The sequence below is a fragment of the Leuciscus leuciscus genome (genome assembly GCF_965113295.1).
Source record: "Leuciscus leuciscus genome assembly, chromosome: 7".
Lineage (NCBI taxonomy): Eukaryota > Metazoa > Chordata > Actinopteri > Cypriniformes > Leuciscidae > Leuciscus > Leuciscus leuciscus.
In genome coordinates this window covers 24873975-24896599 of record NC_138731.1, presented here as the reverse complement: position 1 = coordinate 24896599, position 22625 = coordinate 24873975, and the positions used below count along the sequence as shown (strand labels likewise).

Below are 22625 nucleotides of genomic sequence, written 5' to 3'. Positions count from 1 at the left end.
GGTGGTGATGTGTTGTTTTTCTCAGTGCTTCAGCTCACTGTACCAGCTGTACTTTGATGGCCTTTGGTTGTGGTTTTTATACAAGAATCAGGGGCCCACATTTTGTTGTTATTCAAATGCCAAAAGCTGATGATTAAGCAGTATGACTTCTGCTGAAGTGGTCCTGTAAACTGAAACAATAGATTTTATCCATACATCTCTGGCAGCTTTTTGTGCATTGTCTTTTACAGTATAGACAAAGCTTTAGTCACATCCAGAGCGAATGTGACCATATTCACATGACAGAGACAATGTGGCTGATAGATTTTCCCTTATCATATTAACTAGTTTACAAAAGGGACAAAATAGACTTTAGACTAACCTCTAGAATTATACATGTAATTTTTATACTCAAACAAGGTAAGATTGGATGTCAGGACCATGGAAATAAATGCTCTTTATGCACAAGAATAGCATTCATCACATACAAACATACAACATTTAGTGCATTTGACAATATTTAAGTCTCTTTGTATTTAAAGTCTCTTGTAACATGTACCATTTGTCATTAAATGTGCTAAATATTTTATTTTATATTTATAAATATACATTTATTACTCATATTTAAATATTGCACATGGAAACAGAGAAAATTCAGTTTCCTAAATTTCTTACATGCACATTACAAGCAGGATTGCTCATTCAAATTGAAATTCAAATGACCATGGTAGATGGTCATCAAATCAAATGAATCAAATGAACCAAGCAAAAGTAGTATTTTTTAAATTAAAATAATATATTTAATCCAAATAATAAATATATTTAAATATATATAAAGTTGTTTAAATATATGTATTATTTTGATCAAATGTATTATTTTAATTAAAATATAATGTATATATAATACATATAATTATTATTATCAATGAATAAATAAATATATTTATTTAAACACGTGGATGAGAATATTTAGCGGGTATGATTTTAGATGTTCTGAAGTATGTGCTTCTTATAAATATATGTGCTTTTGAGTTTCAATAGAGAATAAAAAATGATGTTTTGTTTATTAATGTTCAGGCAGTGATCTAATTTAGTTTAGATCAGATTTTATGACCAATTTATGGAAAATCCTAGTAAATATTCTCCTGTATGTATTCCAGATAAGTTCTAGTAACTCTAAAACTTTGAGGCAACTGATTGCCTCTATTTTTTTTAAAGTTTGCCAACTTAAATATCATCAGTAAGCATAGCTAGTTTTTTTTTAATAACTGTAAATTACAAATAAACATTCATTTAAATCAAAATATATATGTAGTGTTTTGTTCATCTTAATTTAATGCAACTCAAATTTTTAAGTACTGACAACTTTAATTACTTCACTTGCAACTTAAAATATCCCTTTTATACATATCAACATTTTACTTTATCTAAACTTAGTTTTTTTTTAAGTCACGTTAAATGTTATTAAATTAAATTATAGAATTTCATATAACTTCAATTCTAGTAGCAATGTTACTTAAATATGTTGTGGCAACTGATTGCCTTGTTTTTTTTGTTTTTGTTTTAAGTTTCCTCTACTCAAATATCTACATTTGCAACTTAGCTTGTAAACCCGAATAATTTGGCAAAACTAAAAAAAAATGCTAAAAAAAATTAAGTTGAGAAATCGAAAGTTTAAGCAGAACTGTTACATTTTACTTTTTCTTAACTTGAAATTTTTGAGTAAACTATTTCATACATTTAACTTAAAATGTTCATGTAATCTCAAAGTGAATAATTGTATTAGTATAAACTTAACTAGTTATAACAAACTAGTTCAATAAATGCTAACTTGCTCATTTGCTAACATGTTAACAATAGCATGGTATAGCACTTGCTGTATGACTGCAGTTATATAAAGCTTGTAACATTGTTCTCAAACCAAGCCACATGCACCACATGTCACCATGATGGTAATTCTCCTAAAATCAACATTAACAGAAATTTGTATAAATTAGCATAACAAAACATTAGTCACTAATCTCCCACTTAACATTAATCTTGCTCAAAAAAACATATTACACTTAATTTTAACATTTTTATCTCCCTTTCGTGTGCCATCGGCAAAGCATGCTGGGAAATAGAAATCCCAGTTTCAGTTCAATTTAAGTTTGTCTGTAAACTTAAACCTGAATAAGTTTGCAAAACTTAAATAATATGAGGTAATTAGTTACATCAAATTTTTAAGTTAAGAAATGTTACATTTAAGTAAGCCGAACTTGCAGATTTTTATTTGTAAAAACTTGAGTAAGCTAATGCATATTTAACCTTTTTTTTTTTTTTTTTTTTTTTTTTTTACTCTTAAATTATCATGTAATCTCAACTTAAATATTTTAGTTTAAACTTGGCTAGCTTTAACCAGCTAATTAAAAAAAATGCTACCTTGCTAATTGGTGACATATATCATACACTGTTCTCAAACCAAGCTCAAGTCAGTTAAATTACAAGTTTGTCTAAATTAAAAGAAACAAGTTCATGGAACTCAAAACAATGAAACAATTCAACTTACTTAAAATGTGTCAGTTTTGTGAACTCAAAAGAAAAAGAAAGTTCTAAATACTCATAAAAGTTCATTTGATTGAACAAATTTGTATAATTTAAGTTGGTCCTACTCAAATCAATTAATTATTTTGAGCGTTAGGGTTTACAGTTTACAGTAAGTGTGACATTAACATATTTGATTATGGTTTAATCTATTTTTTTAAGTTCCCTAAACTCTAAACTTTATCGGAGTTGTAAAAACTTCAAAAAATATCTAGTGTTAACTTAAATCTCTGATAGATGTTGAATGAACTCAAAAATAATATTAGTTAAACTTTTTGGCACATTTTGAGTAAAAGGTACTTATCATTATAAGTCAGTTATACTTTTTGGGTTTACATTTATTGATATAAATGCAATTTGTTGTTATTATTATTGTTTTATCTTTTAATAATTGTAAGATTTGTAAATGTTTAATAATGTAAAAATAAAATTAAAAAGTTGAAAAAAGCTAGTTAATTCTGTTATAAAAGTCTGATTTAGTGCTGACAATTCAGTAAAACAAGAGTACTTTATTATTACAAATATCATTTTATTCTTATTTATTTTTTTAGATCCAGGCACAAGAAGTGAAAAATCAAAATGTTTATAAACAGTTATGCTTATAAACAGGAAATGAACAGTTCATATAAATTAGTGCAAGCAGAATGGCTAATAATCATTGACTCGTCTGAAGGAGCCCACAATAGCGCAGGTAGCACACCAGTCTCGGTATCTCCTGTATTCCCCAGGTTTCAGGAAGTACTGCCTCCCTCTGTAGTTGGGATATTCATAGAAGATCCAGTAGCCATTCATCACATTACAGGAGTACACATGCCGATGGTGGAAACGGTCAGACACACAGGGGCAGTCATCCATGAATTCCATCATGTGACCTCCGTAGTCAGCCTTCTCATAGATCCTCATTCTGTATGGTCCCCTGTACTGTTGACATCAAGATGCAAAGGAAGGATTCAGTACACTGGCATCAAAGAAACCGTCATCTATATCCACAAAAGCAGCACATTCAGTGAACCTCACCATTGGTATCTGGCGACAGGATCGAATACAGCTACTGAAGCCCATCCATCTCTGGTAGTCAGAATACTCGCCTCGCTTCATAAAATACTGGTGGCCCATATAATTTGGACGTTCATAGATCATGAAACAGCCACTCTCTACTCTGATGGAGTTGCAGCGACTGAAGTAAGTGTGTAGGTCTGTGCAGTCGTTGCTGCACTCATAACTACGACCTTGAAAATTTTTGTCCTCGTAAAAAACAATCTGAAAAAGTTAACAAAATCAACACTTCATTTTAGTGCCGCTATTAGGAGAGTAATCCGTATGCATCAAAGGTTAGTATACATAGGGGAGGTGCAATTCAATGTAAAAGTCATGAAAGTGGTGCCAAAAATCCTACCTTGCCCATGGTCACCGTTGGAGAGATTCCATATGCTTCCCAAGCTTTTTATACTGCCTCTTGACAAACAAAGTATTGTTATTCAAATTATCACAGGAATATGTCAGGGTACTGGCACATGTTACCTTTTTGTTAGAGCACAATATTGGGTTCAAAATATGGATTTTACTTGAAAAAGGATATATAATTACATGTTTGGTGTTTTCTCTTGCATGGTCCAGGGAAATGACTGGTACGGCACCCACACATTCACAACACAATGCTCACAGAACAATATGGAACATCCCTTTTGCATTAAAGAAGTTGCTCAACAGAGGGAGCGGTTACTGAGATTCCATTCTCAACAGGATTTTCAACTGCACTGACATACTTTACAGGATTTTTACAGAAAACGCAGAAATTAAATGGAGAATTTACAAAGGGAAATTAACAGAGAGAAAAAAACCTATTGTAATCCTAACTGTGTTTTGGGAATGATTGAACACAAGTGTTATGTGAGCATTGTCTCATTCAAATGTCAATTCGTCTCTAGAACAGGGGTGTCACGTTCAGAAACAGGAGGGCTACTATCCAGAAGAGTTTAGCTTCAACCCTAAATAAACATAGCCTACCTAAACCAGCTAATCAAGAAACTTCCAGGGATGTGTTTTGGTGCTGGTTAAAAAGCATAGATATTGGTTAATACAACTTTTAGTTTGTTTTAGCTATTAGTTAGGCTAGCAATATTAGCAACAAGCAAAAGGCCCAAATAAAGTATAAAATAAATTGATTAATATATTGTGGCATGTAAAATATGCAAAAAGTTTATTTTTGTTTGTCAATATGATGGTCATTTTCAATTTCTTACTAACACCTACAGCTGTGGATGCAGCATCTTGCAAAAGTTAAGTAGAAAAAGTTCAATGTAGAAATTGCAGCAAGTTTGTCCAACAAATTTTCTGTAACGTGCATGTGTATTATTTATGTGCTTTTTGTAAATCTCTTCTACATATTTTTAATGGTAAAAGTAAAATGAAATGCAAACCTTTTTAAGTAAAAAAAAAAATAATAATTTTTTGAAAAAGGCCTAGGATACACAGTAAAAACCAAGCAAGCAAGCAGTAATCATTACATGTTCTTGTGATATCATACACCAATTGACTATGTGTGCAAATAGTTTTTATCAGTCACACAAAAGGAAAAATGATTCACAAACCTGTTAGCACTATATTCCAAGAATAAAAATAACCACATAATCACAAAGCCATACTTGCATAAATCCAAGTAAAGTAGGACACTTATCCATCTACCATGTTGTGTATAGTCTTCCATTAGTAAAAAACTTGTATTAAGTTAATTACAAAATTGTACGGCATGGCATTGATGTATCTATTTGGATTATGCCTTAAAAACAAGCAGATATTATCAGAAATGTAACTGTATCCACCCAATCACAACTTAAATTACTTACTTTCATTAAAAATCCAGAATGACTTAATTGATTGATTGATTTTGTCTTCTTTACTCAGTCTTCTTCTTTACATTATAAAGCTGAATAGATGTTTAGGAGAAAAAACCTTGTCATTTGGTATTTGATAGCTTCTTTGTTCCACGATAACATGCATGTGTATTAAATACGTCCTCTAATTTCTTTGAGGTCAATGTGCATTTAAATAGCAGAGCTGCTTTTGTTTTTTTGTCATGGTAGTGATAGATTTAACTACAATGAGGACAGTTAATCCAGACTGAGCCCCACATTGTTCAGCCAAAAGCATAAGTTGTGTGATAGACAGTTTGCCCTCAGTTTTGCTTTACTGAATTTTTCAATGAATATTTTCCAGTCTGGTAACCATATTTTCACTGATAGGTCAGTGAAGGAAATTAAGTTTAGAATAACTATAATTACAGTTTAATTATTTAAATGATGTTTTATGGTGATTTTAAGTTCACATTAAAACACTACAACAGAATAATAGCCAGACAAGAAGATGTTTCAGTCAAGAGAATTTATTTAGTGCATATGTTGCTGCACAGTTCATGTTGTCTAGTTGAAGGTGGTTATTCTCCTGAGGGACCCAATTCTTGGGGCCGTTCCTCCCCAGTCGCTGTACTTTCTGTATTCACCTGGTCTAAGGTAGTACATTCGTCCCCTGTAGTTGGGCTGCTCGTATAGAAGCCAGTGGCCGTCCATCACGTGGCAGGAGTGGATGTCAGATGTATGGAAGTGGTCCATGATGTTAGGGCAGTCTTCTGTGAGTTCAATCATCTGACCTCCCATATCAGCCTGGTCATATAGTCTCATTCTGTAGTTACCATTATACTACAAGAAAACACGGATTTGGGATATACTAAGCAACACATTTATCATTTTATGTGGCAAGAACATAAGCATTATATTTATTTGAATTCATGAACTAGTGCATGGTTATTTTTTTTATCATTTAATATTTATTCCCTTAGATCACTTACCATGGGGATCATACGGCATGATCTGATATAGTTACTGAACCCAACCATACGCTGACAGTCAGAATACTCGCCCCTTCGCAGGAAGTACTGCTGTCCCATATAATTTGGGTGCTCATACACCATGAAGCACCCACTCTCTACCCTGATAGAGTTGCATTGGGTAAAATAGGGGTGCAGGTCTGCACAGTCACTGCTGCTCTCATGATGGCGGCCCTGAAAGTTCCTGTCCTCGTAGAAGATGATCTATTAAAGAAAAGTGGTACAGTAAATCTACTATTCAAGTTTGCAATAATATGAGCTTAGCTGTAAACTGGCTTCATGTTATAGAGTTAAAAACCATTATAAGTCTATTAGTCTGAGAGTGAGGGAAATTACAATCTTACCTTTCCGATAGTCATGTTGGCATCTGGCAGGGCTATACTGCTCAACACTGGCATCCAATTTATCACTGTCTTTTATAAAACCTAGAAGCAGCTGTGATAAAGTTTTGTCAGCAAAAAGTATTGTCATTCAAATAAATCTAGCCCAGGGAGTAGTAATAGGGGCTACAATCAGGGGGACAATGAAACAATCTGATTATGTTTGGCTTGGCCTGGTGCAGTTTTTCCATATTCAACAAAATGCTCCTGTCCTGCTAGCAGAATCTTCAATCTGGCTGCAATCAGCACAATGAATCAATGCAAAATATATTTTACTGAACCAGTTGAGTAATAGATGCTTAGTCTGGATGAAAGCTGAAATATAGTTATAAGATTCATCTTATATATAATGACCAAACTAAAAAAACTAAAAACAGTAAACTAACATGAAAGCAGAACATGGAATCATTTTAAAGAACTTTTGTCTTTTTAAAACTGTATACAAAAGAAAACATTACAGTCATTTATAAGCAGTTTTATTTGATTTATTAGTCGTAGAAACAAAATTACATTATGAAAAATATACTGTCAAATATGAAGTCAAACATTCTATGAGTCAAAAACAAACAGAGTTTATAAACATTTATTTTTGAGGTAACATAAGAGAGTGTAAAGGCTGCATGAGTTGTTAATTAACATGTTTGCTTGTGTTACTCAACATTGCAGGCCCTAAGTAAGCAAATATTGCCAATTTGAAGTCTGTATTAAGCTTGGTGTGTGTTTACAACAATATTACAATACAAAATGAACAAGTAATAGAATAAAGCATCTAATGGATTAAATATAGCAAAGTTTTAAATGAGGTTTAAAAATATTAGGTTGATTTTAAGCTTGAAAGTTAATTCTAGTAATCCATGATTCGTTTGATGGAACCCACACGGGCACTCATTCCTCCCCATTCAGTGAATCTGGTGTATTCTCCAGGCCTTATGAGGTACATCCTGCCTCTGAAGTTGGAATTTTCGAAGAAGAGCCAGTTTCCACCAATTACCTTGCAGGAGAATATGTGGTTTGTTTGGAACATGTCCATCACATCTGGACAATCTTCCACAAGAGACATCATTTGACCTCCATACTCCATTCTCTCAAAAAGCTTCACCTCATGAGAAGATCCCTGTGTATGATAGATAGAAGAACAAAAAGTGTATGTAAATTAGCTACTATCCACTCGTTTTTTAAGAAAAAAAAATCCTGAAATGTAAAAGAATGATTGGAGTGATAAAAAAAAAGTGAAGTTTGTAATTTCTTTCAATGTAAATCACTCAATCATATATAGTAGCATATCATCACCATGGGAATTACACGGCAGGAGCAGACAGAATCATTTTTGCCCAACCAGCTTTCAAACTCTGGGTACTCTCCTTTACGGACCAGGAATTGCAGGCCGTTGTAATTTGGTTGTTCATAGATCATGAAGCATCCACTCTCCACCATGATGGAGTTACAGCGGTTAAGATAGCAGAGCATATCTGCACAATCACCACTGCATTCATATTGATGACCCCCAAAATGTTGGTCTTCATAGAAAATTATCTGTTAAAAAAAAGATTGAAGAAAAAAAAAGACATTTTATACATGCACAATTTACAGTAAACCATCATACATGTCTTCAATATAACACAAAACAAAAGCCTATTTTTGTGGGTTAACCCAAACCCTTTCTCACTTTCCTCACAGTATTGCATACCTTCCCCATTTTTGACAGTGCAGTTGTACCATGGGAGTGTGACACTGCTCATTACTTTGAGGACACTCTTTGGTATATATAGTAGACACGAAGTGCCGACACTGTGTGTGTCATTCATATTACAATTGCAAAAAAAAAAAAAAAAGGGGAATGAAAAGGGGGAAAAAACTTTTCTACTGGTATTCTTTGTTAAAAAAAATATTGTCCATACTGCCATTTTGTGAAATAGATGATAAAAAAGAGACTGTAATCACATAAAAAAATCATTAATATCCATACCCAATATCTAATAATTCATGAAACATTGTTTACAAATTGCATTTAAGTCTCGACATGTGATATTTATTTAAATCTATGAATTTACAATGGTTTGTGGGATTTGCATATCTCATAAAATGATAAACATGCTTAATGTAAATGTATGTATTTTAATTATTTAAGTACTTAATGTTACTGATTATTTTATTTAATTGTAACTTTTATATCTATATTTTTATATTACTGTTTCTAATGGATACGTTACAGTTAGGGTTACTCACTCACCATGTGCTTACAATAAAAAAATCGATTGAAAATATATTTAATAATTTTAAATTATATATATTTAATGCTGATACACACACACACACACACACATATGACAGTCAGAATACTTGCCCCTCTGCAGGAAGTACTGCTGTCCCATATAATTTGGATGCTCATACACCATGAAGCACTCTCTACCCTGACAGAGTTGCATTGGGTAAAATAGGGGAATATATATATATATATATATATATATATATATATATATATATATATATATATACAGTTCACTTAAGCCGGGGACACACTTAACGACTGTAAGCTGATTATGAATGTAATTTGATACTTACGACTGATCATGCCCAAATGCGCCGAGTCAGAGACAGTTGCGTTCAGTCAGTGTTCACAGTCGGTGATTAAAATCTGCTCCAGTTGTTGGAAACAGTCTGTAAGTGTGTTCAGTTCAGGCTTAGAATGTTTCAGCTAGTTGTTAAGTGTGTCCCCTGCAGCCTACTTCACCTGAACTAAACTGGGGTTAAGTGTATTGCTCAAGAGCCACTAAGTCACACCCCGTATTTTGATTATACACAATCCTATTTTTTAATGTTCATCTACATAAACAATGTTAAACATTGGCCGTATTATTAAAAAGCAAGTTTTTTACACTTCATCTGTTTATCATTAGTTATTCACCATGAGTGAGTTTAATGTGTAGTACAAGCAAAGAGAACACTCAACACCTGTCTCATGGAGGAAAATGTTTCTATAGTTTTATTCAGGTTACTGAACAGTGTAAAGTAGTCTGGCAGCCTGTAGCAAGTGTCATCATCAGGCAGTGACCCCCCCAGGTAGAGGGTGCAAGAACAAAACTGAATACACTTCAGCACAGACACCATTTTATTTAGTGTGTGAAAAAGGGCATATAGCAGACATTTCAAAAGGACTCCTTTCATTAGAGATCCATGATACGTCTGATGGAGCCTATCCTGGAACTCATGCCACCCCAGTCACTGTATCTCTTGTACTCGCCAGGCCTCATGTAGAAGTGCCTGCCCATATAGTTGGGCTGCTCATACCCAAGCCAGTGACCATCCATCACATGGCAGGAATGGAAGTCGGACATATTAAAGCGGTCCATAAGATTAGGGCAATCATCCATGAGTTCCATCATCTTTCCGCCCATGTCAGAGCGCTCATAGAGCCTCATTCTGAAGGACCCACGATGCTAAATGGGTAACAAAACAGGAGTTAAGGCTGGGTACTTAATGTCAATGTATTAAAACAAGACCATTGATAACTTTAGATAATGATTTGCTTCAGTCTTTACCATTGGGATCATACGACAGGATCTGATGCAATCATTCATTCCCATCATACGCATATAATCGGGATACTCGCCCCTTCTCAGAAAGTGCTGGTGTCCCATGAAGTTGCTTCGGTCGTAGACCATGAAGCAACCACTTTCCACTCTGATGGAGTGACAGCGATTGAAGTAGGGATGCAGGTCAGCGCAGTCACTCATGCACTCATGGTGACGGCCGCCGAAGCTCCTGTCCTCGTAAAAGATAATCTAGAGAAAACAATATTTAGATAATGAGAGAAGCACAATAAAAATTAATTTATGACTAATACGTTATTGTAATTCATACAGACCTTTCCCATGTTTATAGGGGCTTTGAAATCTTTCCTGTGGAGGTGCCAAGTGCTGCTGGAACTATAATATATATCCGAGAAGATAATGGTACTACTGTTTGTGTTGTCATTTAAGTCGCAGTGTACTCATGTCAGCAGAAACTGTACAGGAAATTTGTAAACATGACTGTGCCTAAACAATCACTGTGATTGCCTCCGTAACATTAGTTTTTCCAGCAAAAGCTGCTCTGTTGAAAGCTGCTGGAAAGGTCTGGGGAAACAACACAACATTAGTGTTAGTCTGCATTTATTTTAGGATTACACATTTTAAATAAAATAATTGAATTTAAACTGAATAGTTTTGTGAAATGTCTTTAGGATAGCTGATAGTGGATGTTTATATACAGTGGGGAGAACAAGTATTTGATACACTGCCGATTTTGCAGGTTTTCCTACTTACAAAGCATGTAGAGGTCTGTCATTTTTTATCATAGGTACACTTCAACTGTGAGAGATGGAATCTAAAACAAAAATCCAGAAAATCACATTGTATGATTTTTAAATAATTAATTTGCATTTTATTGCATGACATAAGTATTTGATCACCTACCAACCAGTAAGAATTCCGGCTCTCACAGACCTGTTAGTTTTTCTTTAAGAAGCCCTCCTGTTCTCCACTCATTACCTGTATTAACTGCACCTGTTTGAACTCGTTACCTGTATAAAAGAGCCCTGTCCACACACTCAATCAAACAGACTCCAACCTCTCCACAATGGCCAAGACCAGAGAGCTGTGTAAGGACATCAGGGATAAAATTGTAAACCTGCACAAGGCTGGGATGGGCTACAGGACAATAGGCAAGCAGCTTGGTGAGAAGGCAACAACTGTTGGCGCAATTATTGGAAAATGGAAGAGGTTCAAGATGACGGTCAATCTCCCTCGGTCTGGGGCACCATGCAAGATCTCACCTCGTGGGGCATCAATGATCATGAGGAAGGTGAGGGATCAGCCCAGAACTACACGGCAGGACCAGGTCAATGACCTGAAGAGAGCTGGGACCACAGTCTCAAAGAAAACCATTAGTAACACACTACGCCGTCATGGATTAAAATCCTGCAGCGCACGCAAGGTCCCCCTGCTCAAGCCAGCGCATGTCCAGGCCCGTCTGAAGTTTGCCAATGACCATCTGGATGATCCAGAGGAGGAATGGGAGAAGGTCATGTGGTCTGATGAGACAAAAATAGAGCTTTTTGGTCTAAACTCCACTCGCCGTGTTTGGAGGAAGAAGAAGGATGAGTACAACCCCAAGAACACCATCCCAACCGTGAAGCATGGAGGTGGAAACATCATTCTTTGGGGATGCTTTTCTGCAAAGGGGACAAGACGACTGCACCGTATTGAGGGGAGGATGGATGCATGTATCGCGAGATCTTGGCCAACAACCTCCTTCCCTCAGTAAGAGCATTGAAGACGGGTCGTGGCTGGGTCTTCCAGCATGACAACGACCCGAAACACACAGCCAGGGCAACTAAATATCTCAAGGTCCTGGAGTGGCCTAACCAGTCTCCAGACCTGAACCCAATAGAAAATCTTTGGAGGGAGCTGAAAGTCCGTATTGCCCAGCGACAGCCCCGAAACCTGAAGGATCTGGAGAAGGTCTGTATGGAGGAGTGGGCCAAAATCCCTGCTGCAGTGTGTGCAAACCTGGTCAAGAACTACAGGAAACGTATGATCTCTGTAATTGCAAACAAAGGTTTCTGTACCAAATATTAAGTTCTGCTTTTCTGATGTATCAAATACTTATGTCATGCAATAAAATGCAAATTAATTACTTAAAAATCATACAATGTGATTTTCTGGATTTTTGTTCTAGATTCTGTCACTCACAGTTGAAGAGTACCTATGATAAAAATTACAGACTTCTACATGCTTTGTAAGTGGGAAAACCTGCAAAATCGGCAGTTTATCAAATACTTGTTCTCCCCACTGTTTCATGAGGGTATCTGTTAAAAAAAAAAAGTGATGTCAGTTTGATTACAGTTTGATGTCAATGACAGTCCCATTGCCATTATTCATCTCACTAACTAATGTATTGGACCAATTAATGTTTTGCAGGACCTTGCCAGTGTAGGATGGCTACTTCATCAAAATAATTGTCAATGACTAATAATGTTACCAGCATGGTATGATCTACGTGATAGCCAGTAGTGACATTTAGTTTGTCATTACAATTGTTATAATATATAACAGGTAGTATATAACTTGATTGATTCCAAAAGCAAAAGTGCCATCAATTACGATATGTAATGCCTACAGTGTATTTCTAAATAATTTACATTGGCAAACATGAAGAAATACTAATCTTGGGAACACTTTTTTTTCCCGATGGTCCACTTTAGACATTCTAAAAAACAAGAGGTAACTTTGCTCTCATTAGAGTATTAGTAGAGTGTCTGCTTAATATCTGCTTACACTTTATTTTAATGGCCCCCCAACAGACATTCTACTGATAATAAGTAACTTTGTAACTACATGTCAAATTATTTGACTTAACCAGACCCTAACACCTAACCCAGTACTAATACTCTGATGAGAATTAGTTGACATGTAGTTGAGAAGTTACTTATAGTTAGTAGAATGTCTAAAGTGGACCATCAAAATAAAGTGTAGCCCTATTCTCTTTTAGGAATCAAAGCATCCCCCACAGATGCCATATAGTCTGAAATCTATATATGTTTGATCATGGACAGCTGTAATAATCAACTTGAGTGTGCATGACACACCTGCAGCATGAATACATACACTGCAAAGCATATGGTTTTGTGACATTTTATTGACAAGTCAATGCCAGTAAAGGCACAATTATTTTAATAATGTGGACTCTAAAAATCTGTGATTTTGCGGAAGGAGCCAATGGTGGCACACATGGCACCCCAGTCGCTGAACTTGCGATACTCTCCGGGTGGCATGAAATACTGACGGCCTTGAAAACTGGGGTGCTCATAGAAGGTCCAGTATCCCTCCATGACATTGCAAGAGTGAATGCTGCGGCACTGGAAGCTTTCATGAATGGACCCGCAGTCATCACTGAATTCCATCATCTGACCTTGGAAATCTGGCCGATCGTAAATCCGTATGCGGTAGGATCCATCACTTTTCTGCAAGTTTCAAATAGTTAAAGTCAAGAGTTTGAATGTGTGCTGTGTTAATGTGTACAACAACACAAAATACAACAAGAGGCTTAAACACTGTGGGTACTGAGAACAACAACGTTTTTGTGTGTCAGAACAGCAAACCACAAAGATGGAATAATAATCATTAACATGCATATTACTCACATTGGAAAATGTACGGCATGAGCGAATAGTGTCATTGTAGCCCATCCAGCGCTGATATTCAGGATACTCTCCCCTGGTTAGCACATACTGGAAACCAGAGTAGTTGGGTCTTTCATACAGGACCCAGCAGCCACTCTCCACTCTGATAGAGTTGCATCGACTGAAATGAGGGTGCATGTCTGGGCAGTCTGTGCCACACTCATAGGAGCGACCCTGGAAGTTTCTATCCTCATAAAAAATAATCTGCAAGCAAGCGATTAAAGCAATACACACTGTATTGGTTCTGTTGTTATGTTCATAGTCAAAGTACAGTTAAGTATAAGAAGCATTTGGATAACAATTTTTCATAGTCAAATGCTAACCTAAAGTTTCCTCAAGAAATGCAAGTCTTTGACCGTCTCATTTACCTTACTCATTTTGATGTGAACCTCAGGAAACAGTCCTAAACAAGAGAAACAGTCAAACAAACTAGGGCATGAGGTCTGCTTTATAAACCTCCATCAACATGGTGGATCAAACTTTATTTGTCCTCTCAATGACTGGGATTTGTCACTCTGATGGTGCTGCTTACCTCTTAATCCTATCCATAGATTTAAAAGCCCTGATTCATCAAATCAAAATTCCTACCTGGCAAATTACTGACCTAAGCTGCCCTCCTCTCTTTTGATCCAGGCACTAATGAGATGCTTTATGTGATGGAATTATTGCTTATGACATGGAATGCATCAACAGAACGAAATACATCTGCAATGTACCACGGGTTACTGAGTTAAGAAGTAGTTCAATAACTTTATTGATTACAGCATATTTAACATTGCATCATCATTCACATGTACTATAAAATGAGAATGCATGGGCAAAATAATTACACACACCTTCTATTTCTTAAAGATAATGTGTGACATGTTGGCCATATATTAAGAAAGTCAGTAAAACAAGTCATCTTGGTATTTATAAAATAGATTATTCTAAATTAATCTCCTCTCTTTATTATTCCCTGGCTGTGCACAAAGTCTTGGGAAATAACCAATATTTTAACAATAAAGACAAACCAGGAAACACATGCAATGATGTTAAATGTGTAATCATAGCGGTGTTTAATAAACCATGCAAATGAATATTTGCTTGTTGGACAGCTGCTGTTTTCAGTCCTGCAGAGATTCTTGCAAGCCCTCATAGTGAGCGGTTTCATCTTTTAAAGAGTCCTCACTGTCCTGTTTTTGTCAAAAGACAGGTGCAACAATTACAGTACATAATCTGAGCACATGATGGCAGTAATTTTCAACTTTATGAGTGCATTGTTATTTTACTGAGTGTATAGTATAACAGATTGCGGTAGAATGTATCTGAGGAAAAGCAGACTTACACTCACACTAAATGAGGAGCTGGAAGAGGAGGAGGACTCGAATGTCTCTGTTACTGGAGAGACTTTCTGCTTACTGTGTTCTTTGATCCAGCGTTTCAGCACCTGGGCTGGTAAAGAGATAAAAGGCAATGATAAACAATCAACAAAACCTTTTGTTCTATTTTAGTGATCACTTTCAATTTATGCATTAACAATGTTTTTATTATATGTAAAAGGTCACATACTGTGTTTTCTTGAGCGCTCTACTGCTTTGAATGAACTAAGCATAGCAAATGGATGATAAGAGAGGGACAATGGGTGAACAATGTTGCCCTGTTGAGGAAAAGACATGAAATAATTGTAAAACTATGCTGAAATTTTATGATATGAAACTCTTCAGTTAAAGCAATTAAAGAGGGATTCTGGAATACCTTTTCATGACACTGTACTGTATGTCTGGACGGTATATAGCGCCTCTTAACCTGTCTCAATTTGAAGGTCCTCCATATACTGTATGATAAAATATATATTTTGGTATGTCTGCTGTCATTATGACAAGGCTGCTCGTTTTCAAGCTTTTTTATTTTAATAACATAAACTGATATATAATTTTTTATCATGTTTCAGTTGGTAATTTCAGAAGTTTAAAGAAGTTTAGGACTATATTTATCAAGAAAAGTTGTTGAGGGGGAAAACATTTATATTATTGCTTTTTTATCATTAACTATTACTATTTTTATTTACTATTTTTATTATTTTTTAGTAATGCAGTTAGATTAATACATAAAACTATAAATAAATAAATAAATTTTAAAAATGCCCTCTAGTGGGTCCTGACCTTCTGGTTGAGAAGTATAATGTGAGATGGCAGACTAAACAACAATTAAAGGCTTTCTATTTACAGATCATGGGCCTGTACAAGTAGTTGATCAAACTCAGGGTAACAGGATTAGTTTTGAGTTGACAAAACCAAACAATCCAATCAGGCTTTGTTGGTACCATGATGCTGATCATCAACTTTCTCTGTCAACTCAGGCCTTGATCCTGAGTTTAGGGCCCTGTCCCAAATGGCGCACTTCATGCGGACTTTCGGTCTCGTGGACTTGAATTGCGCGTGCTCGCTGAGTCTACGAGTCCGTAGGCCGTCCCATTCAGCATTTTACCGCTCTGAAGTGTGCTCAGCAGCGCCCCCTTTGTACCCTTGAAGCGGTCTTCCACGAAGCCCGCATAGATGCAGGCTCCACGCACTTTAACTACCCAGGAATCCTTGCGAAAGGCCAATCAGACAACAGATGGGAGGAGATTTCACTCAAGGATAATTGTTGACATGGCTGTGAAGAAAATATTACTGTTTTTATGACCTAAATGTACATTTTACCAGTTGTTACCTACAGTTTATACAAACATTATGGTCATCGACCAGTGGTTGATGTCTCAAACATAATAATAGCGTGTTTAATAATACGATCGCATTATGATTCATTAAATAAATAGAACCGAATGGCAGGGCTTTACTGAGTCATATGTAAACATAGTATGAATATTGAAACCTGTAAATTGAAAAAATATATTTAAATTATGTTTTAAAATTGTAATCTTAGTTCAAATGGAACATTATGTATTATTATGTACAACTGTATACATCATTTAAATAAGCATGATTTATCTATTGTCTAATGCCCAGGTGATATGCATAATATCAAAATATAGAACTGTAAAATTAGGCTGTGTAGTGGACATGCAGATAAGACGTCGGAGCGCAAAAATGTGATTTCTCCTGTCCAACAACAACCAGACCGTTATTTCCGGCATGCCGAGCGAGTCTGTCCCAAAAATACCTCTCAATGCGCCCTCGTGGACTCGCGCCAAGGGCCCTATAGGTCTGCACTACATGACGTCACCAAAGTGTGGACTCTGAGGAAGTCCACAAGTCCGGAGTGTGCCATTTGGGACAGGGCCTAGGAGTTTAGATGTGATATCACTAGCAAACAGCCAATCACATGCTGTGGAATAGTGAAACTGCGATTCACATCTCTCTTCTGCAGAAAATGATGAGATTGAAAAATATTATGAATTTAAACAAATTTACACAGCAAAAAGAAAAGAGCCGTCTATGAAAGAGGACAACTAAAAGAAATTGGAATCTTGCTATATCAATGCAAGTAAAAGTTGTAAAGTTTATCTGTTGATTCTAAAGCTTATTTATTTTACCTTTATATGTTTATAATCATTTAAACTAAGGGCATAATAATAGTTGATCAACTAAAATTGTACATGTGTAATGGATTAAGGATATAAAAATTACATAAATAATATCTAAATCATATACAATTATTATTATAAGCATTGCTAAAAGCCAGACGATTTTGTCTTTAAAAATAAGTTGCTATGTAGTGACCTTTAATTTGGAGTAGAAACTTATTTTGCTCACAGCTGATTTTGATCCAATTTTGGTATGAGATCTCTTTCCTGGAGCATAACCTGCCCCGGACCAGGTTAGCCGTGCAAGTTACTATGGACCAGGCACGTGCAGAGGGGGGGGCGTTGGGTGCTCGAGCGTTGGGTGCCCCTTGGTGCCCAAAGTGCCCTTTTGTCAAGGCAAAATTTCCTCTCCTTTTTTTTTTTAAATTAAAGGCCCTTTTGTGGATGCCTGCCCAATCTAACTATTAGTAAAATTAATGAATAATAATTTAGCCGTAAATAAAATGACCCACATGATGACCTTTCACCTGACGAACTCATCCGGGAAGATTCCTCACGCTGCACGCGCATTTTTTTATTTGGCGCGGCTACGCGCACTACCAGAGGATATCTTCAACTCTGCGGCTGCTGGTAAGTGGTGTTTCATTCTCAGCGAAGTGCTTTTAATGTTTGTTTACTTATTATTTTACAAGAACGACGTGAAGAGAGCATGCAGACAGAGATGTTGTTTATATTGCTGTGTGTAGGCTGTAGAAGTAACGTTAGCTTGCTGTTTGAGAGAGACAAGTTTCAGAGGGTCTGGTCTTTTTATGTTATTTGACTAAAAACTATTATTTATACTTTAAACTATTGTTATTATTTCTACAGTATTAATTTTAAAAAAACGTAGAGTGCCTTAAATTATTATCACAACACTGGTAAGGCTTACCAGTATCTTATGTTTTGTGTGCAGCAGCCTCTGTGAACATCTCCCCCAGCAGGCTGGGCAGAGTCAGCTTTACAGCAGGTCAGTGAGCTAGTGAGCCAGTTCCAAACACTGGCAGCAATCTTTACATCTTGTCATGGTCACATAAAAATTGTTTAATCACCTAATATATCTCCTATATGTTTGTTTTAATGTCTACAGTCTCAGATCAGCTCCAGCAGTATCATCATCATCATCATCATCATCATCATCATCAGCAGCAGCAGCAGCATCAGTAACAACAGCAAAGGCAGCAAACTCACTTAAGGACTTTAGTAAGAATTTACCAGAACAGGTATCACATTAATGTTAAAAATCTTGTGAAGTATTAATTGCTGTATTTTTTCTGTTTGCTTTGTTTTTATTTTCATTGTATAAATGTAACTCTTGTATTTTTGTAAATCAGTTTATGCCATGAAAGTAGCCACAGATGCTGACATGGCATTAAATAAAACTATACTGTACTGTACGAAACATGGGCCACGTTGATTTTGTCCTACACAGTTTACTATTACAGCTGTTCTTTATTATTCTGTTTAACAGAGAAGAAAAATCCATCAGGTTGGGACAACTTAAGATACTTCAGTTTCTAATCCCAGAGTTATTAATAGGTGCACATACATTTTTATTTTTTTTACTTTTAAACTTAAAATTAGTCTTTTCTGTTCTGTTTCTTTTTCAAACCTGCATCAATGCATTTGCTGCCGTATCGATACAGAATCATCCATATTGAAATTGCTGTAGCCTATTGATATTTTGAGCACAGCCCTATTTAAAGCCTTGTTCCATGTGCCCCCTTTTATACTTTGAGCACCTGCCCCTCCAGAGGTCTCTGCACGGCCCTGCTATGGACTTGAACACTATGAACACTGCTAAAAGCCAAACCACTTTCATGGTGCCTAAAACCCAGTGTTGGCACAAACTAAACTGAAACATACCTGGCTAGCCACCTAAACTGGCTCCATGGTAGGCTATATAGGCCCCCATGTGTATCCCTTCAATTTTTATCCTGCATGACTGCTCACTAGTATGGAAGCTTGTTTCCGCCACTGAATAATAAATAAATAATAAGAATTGCGACTTTTTATCTCACAATTCTGCCTTTTTTTCTCACAATTGCGTCTTATGAAGTCAGAATTCTGACTTTTTTTCTCGCAATTGCGACTTTATATCACGCAATTCTGACTTTATAATACATAATTGCGAGTTTATATCTCGCAATTCTGACATCTTTTCTCAGAATTGTGAGATATAAACTCACAATTGGGAGATATAAAGTCAGAATTGCATGATATAAAGTCGCAATTGCGTGTTATAAAGTCAGAATTGTGAGATATAAACTATTCTGAGGTAAATAAAAAAATTAAATTAAAAAAAAGTCCGTCTTTTTTTCCCTTTAGAATTGGACTTTATATCTCACAATTGTGAGTTTATATCTCACAATTCTGAGAAAAGATGTCAGAATTGTGAGATATAAACTCGCAATTATGTAGCCTATGAATTGCGCGCGAGAAAAAAAGTCAGAATTCTGACTTCATAAGACGCAATTGCGACTTTATTTCATGAGAAATAAAGTCAGAATTGCGAGATGTAAACTCGCAATTGTGAGATAAAAAGTCTCAATTATATTTTAAAATGTTTTATTCTGTGGCGGAAACAAGCTTCCATACTCTTGTGTGCCAAACACTCTCAAATAATAAATACTCTCAAATACCTTATCGTGATCATGAGGGTAAGATGCAGATGGTTTGCAATTGTACAGAGACAGAATGTCTTCTATAGGTAAGCTGTTCTGAAAATAAGAGGACATGATACAACTTGTCAAAAACAGAATTGCTGTTGAAAACCTCTGGAATTCAAAAGCTGACAAAATAATAAATAAATACATAAAATAAATATACATAGAAATGTAAATATATATATATATATATATATATATATATATATATATATATACTTTTATTTCCTTATGTAGCCTATGTATAATTGTATTTTTTCCAAATTTATTTAGTTTTTCATTTATATATCTATTTATATATCGTTACACCACAAGGTGTCACTGTGCCTCAAAACTTCAGCACTGCCATTCTGAGCTCTAGTCTGTCTGTATGCTAATTAGGAGGGCGTTTTACCTCAAAGAAATGTATAAATAAATGTGAAAATAAATAAATGTATAAATAAATAAATGAAAAGGTAAATGTGGTAAAAACACATTTATAGTTGTAACAAAAAGTATTCAACCTCCGTTGCAAACCACGTTGCATTTTCAGTTGAATTTGGGGAAACCACTTGAAACATTTGTGTTGAGCTATTTCACATGCTGTACAAAGTCTGTACATTTTGCCAATAAACCTGATTTGCAATGGGTGTTGAATTATTTTGATTACAACTATACATAAATAAGGAAATAAAAATATAAATACTGTATTTTAGTTTTTTACTTTTCTTTGTATATTTATTAATTTATTATTTTGTCAGCTTTGGAATTACATAGCAACCAGCAAATTATATTCTCTTCTGAACCTTACCAGAAGCATTCCAGCAAAGGAAGAAAGGATCATTGCTTCTCTTTCCAGACGATTAGGGTACTGGCTAATATGTCGTAAACTGCCCATTCCTCTACAAAGACATAGCATGGTCAAATGTGATTTTATGCAAACACTTCAAAAATAGCATGCAACTATTAAACATACACAAATTCCAGTTATATAAATTACTCACATGTAGTTGTTCTCAACTAAATTCTTCTCATCATCTTTATTGAGCCACCACAAAGCCACACTTATAGCCAAATCATAATGGGCCTATGTGTAAAGGTGCATATTTAGCCATACAAACCCAAAGCTTTGTTTTTCATAACATGTATGATTATAACATAAAAACATCAACTCACAACAAAATTTTCATCTCAATAGAACAATATAACCGTTGAAATTAAACTGCTGTTTTAATATTGACCACTTACCAAATCATCTAACATTGTAAAAGTGCTTTTCCCTTTTGGATCAAAACCATTCTCTCTGAGTCGCAGTCCAATATATTCACCACTAAAAGATGTTAAAATATATATACATTTTCAGCAGCAGTTAAAAGTTTTAAGATTTGTTCTAAATGTGTGTCCTTACGCAAGTACAATTTATAATCCTATTTATCCTGATACACATCAGTGAATTTATTTCACACTACTTACAGCAAAGTTTTAACATCCCTCTTCAATCGCTTGGCCTCCATGTTGTAGACACTTAATTCTTTATGCCAAAATTTTGTCTGGAAAAATAGTTGAAATTCCATTATAACAGTAATGCTAGGAAAAAAAAAAAAAAAAAAAAAACATTATGGGTTAAAAAAAACAAAACAAAAAAACACAAGTTCAACTTTACCTATATTATTATTAATAATAATAATCTTTATTTATAAAGAACTTTTAAAACCAACAGTACGAATTGCTTTACAAGAAACAAATAGTACTTAATCCTCTGCCAGGGGCAACACTAAACACAGTAAGCAAACTGCAAACTTTGGTTTCCAATGAACAGGAAAAGTGAGACGAAAATTTGACTGGTTATCTAACAGACTTGTATTAGGTTACCTGAGGCATCTAGTAAGACTAACATTTGCAAAAAAATTGGGATAATCCAACAAGTTACTAATGAAATAAGAACAGTCCATGAATATAAACCAATTACATTTTAATGTAATGCATCTACTTATGCCTTGACACAAAAAGACTGATACATATAAAAAACACGTAAAAATTGTTGTAAACTAAGAAAACACCTTAACTTACCTAAAACTAACACTTCCTGATAGCACAATAAGATGCCTATATCAGAAGCTTCCATCTGCTTTCAGACAGTATAAACTGGTTGAACAGACACTCCTACTCGATCACAGAATTGTAGTCCTCTCATGTGAACAGTCCTCTAAATAATTCATTCAGTCCTTTAATCACTTTAACACTGTCGGCCAGTGCTCGGTTACATAACAGATATACAACATTCATGTATAAAATGAGTTAGGAAAGAGATTAGAGATTACTTCCATATGATCAGTAGGAACACAATTTAGGATTGGAAAGCAGAATCAAGTTAATAATAAAAAGCAAA

General features: G+C 35.2%; 3 protein-coding genes and 1 long non-coding RNA gene across 4 annotated transcripts; 1 reads left to right on the top strand and 3 right to left on the bottom strand.

The window, feature by feature from the left end:
• Window positions 1-3128: 3128 nt before the first annotated feature.
• LOC309503074 (gamma-crystallin M2-like) lies at window positions 3129-3967 on the bottom strand (the record flags this gene model as incomplete). Its single annotated transcript, XM_082175765.1, has 3 exons — window positions 3129-3483; window positions 3580-3822; window positions 3959-3967. The coding sequence occupies 3 exons, from the start codon at window positions 3965-3967 to the stop codon at window positions 3211-3213; spliced, it is 525 nt and encodes a 174-aa protein (XP_082031891.1). The 3' UTR covers window positions 3129-3210.
• A 2014-nt stretch (window positions 3968-5981) lies between these two features.
• LOC309503073 (uncharacterized protein) lies at window positions 5982-14314 on the bottom strand (the record flags this gene model as incomplete). The annotated part of the gene is made up of 9 exons (XM_082175764.1): window positions 5982-6257; window positions 6407-6649; window positions 6790-6836; window positions 7705-7939; window positions 8116-8358; window positions 9993-10262; window positions 10365-10607; window positions 13556-13828; window positions 14009-14314. Coding segments are annotated over 9 exons (2136 nt in total), but the record flags the coding sequence as incomplete, so codon positions are not given.
• Window positions 14315-14776: 462 nt separating this feature from the next.
• On the bottom strand, window positions 14777-22431 carry c9h2orf80 (chromosome 9 C2orf80 homolog). Its single transcript, XM_082175615.1, has 9 exons — window positions 22307-22431; window positions 21710-21786; window positions 21485-21566; window positions 21241-21323; window positions 21048-21138; window positions 20234-20311; window positions 15599-15686; window positions 15375-15481; window positions 14777-15222 (listed from the first exon to the last, which is right to left on the bottom strand). The coding sequence occupies exons 2-9, from the start codon at window positions 21748-21750 to the stop codon at window positions 15154-15156; spliced, it is 639 nt and encodes a 212-aa protein (XP_082031741.1). The 5' UTR covers window positions 21751-21786; window positions 22307-22431; the 3' UTR covers window positions 14777-15153.
• On the top strand, window positions 17935-19368 carry LOC309502964. The gene is made up of 3 exons (XR_014207442.1): window positions 17935-18185; window positions 18508-18561; window positions 18682-19368. It is a non-coding gene; the product is annotated as an uncharacterized lncRNA (long non-coding RNA).
• Window positions 22432-22625: the final 194 nt, after the last annotated feature.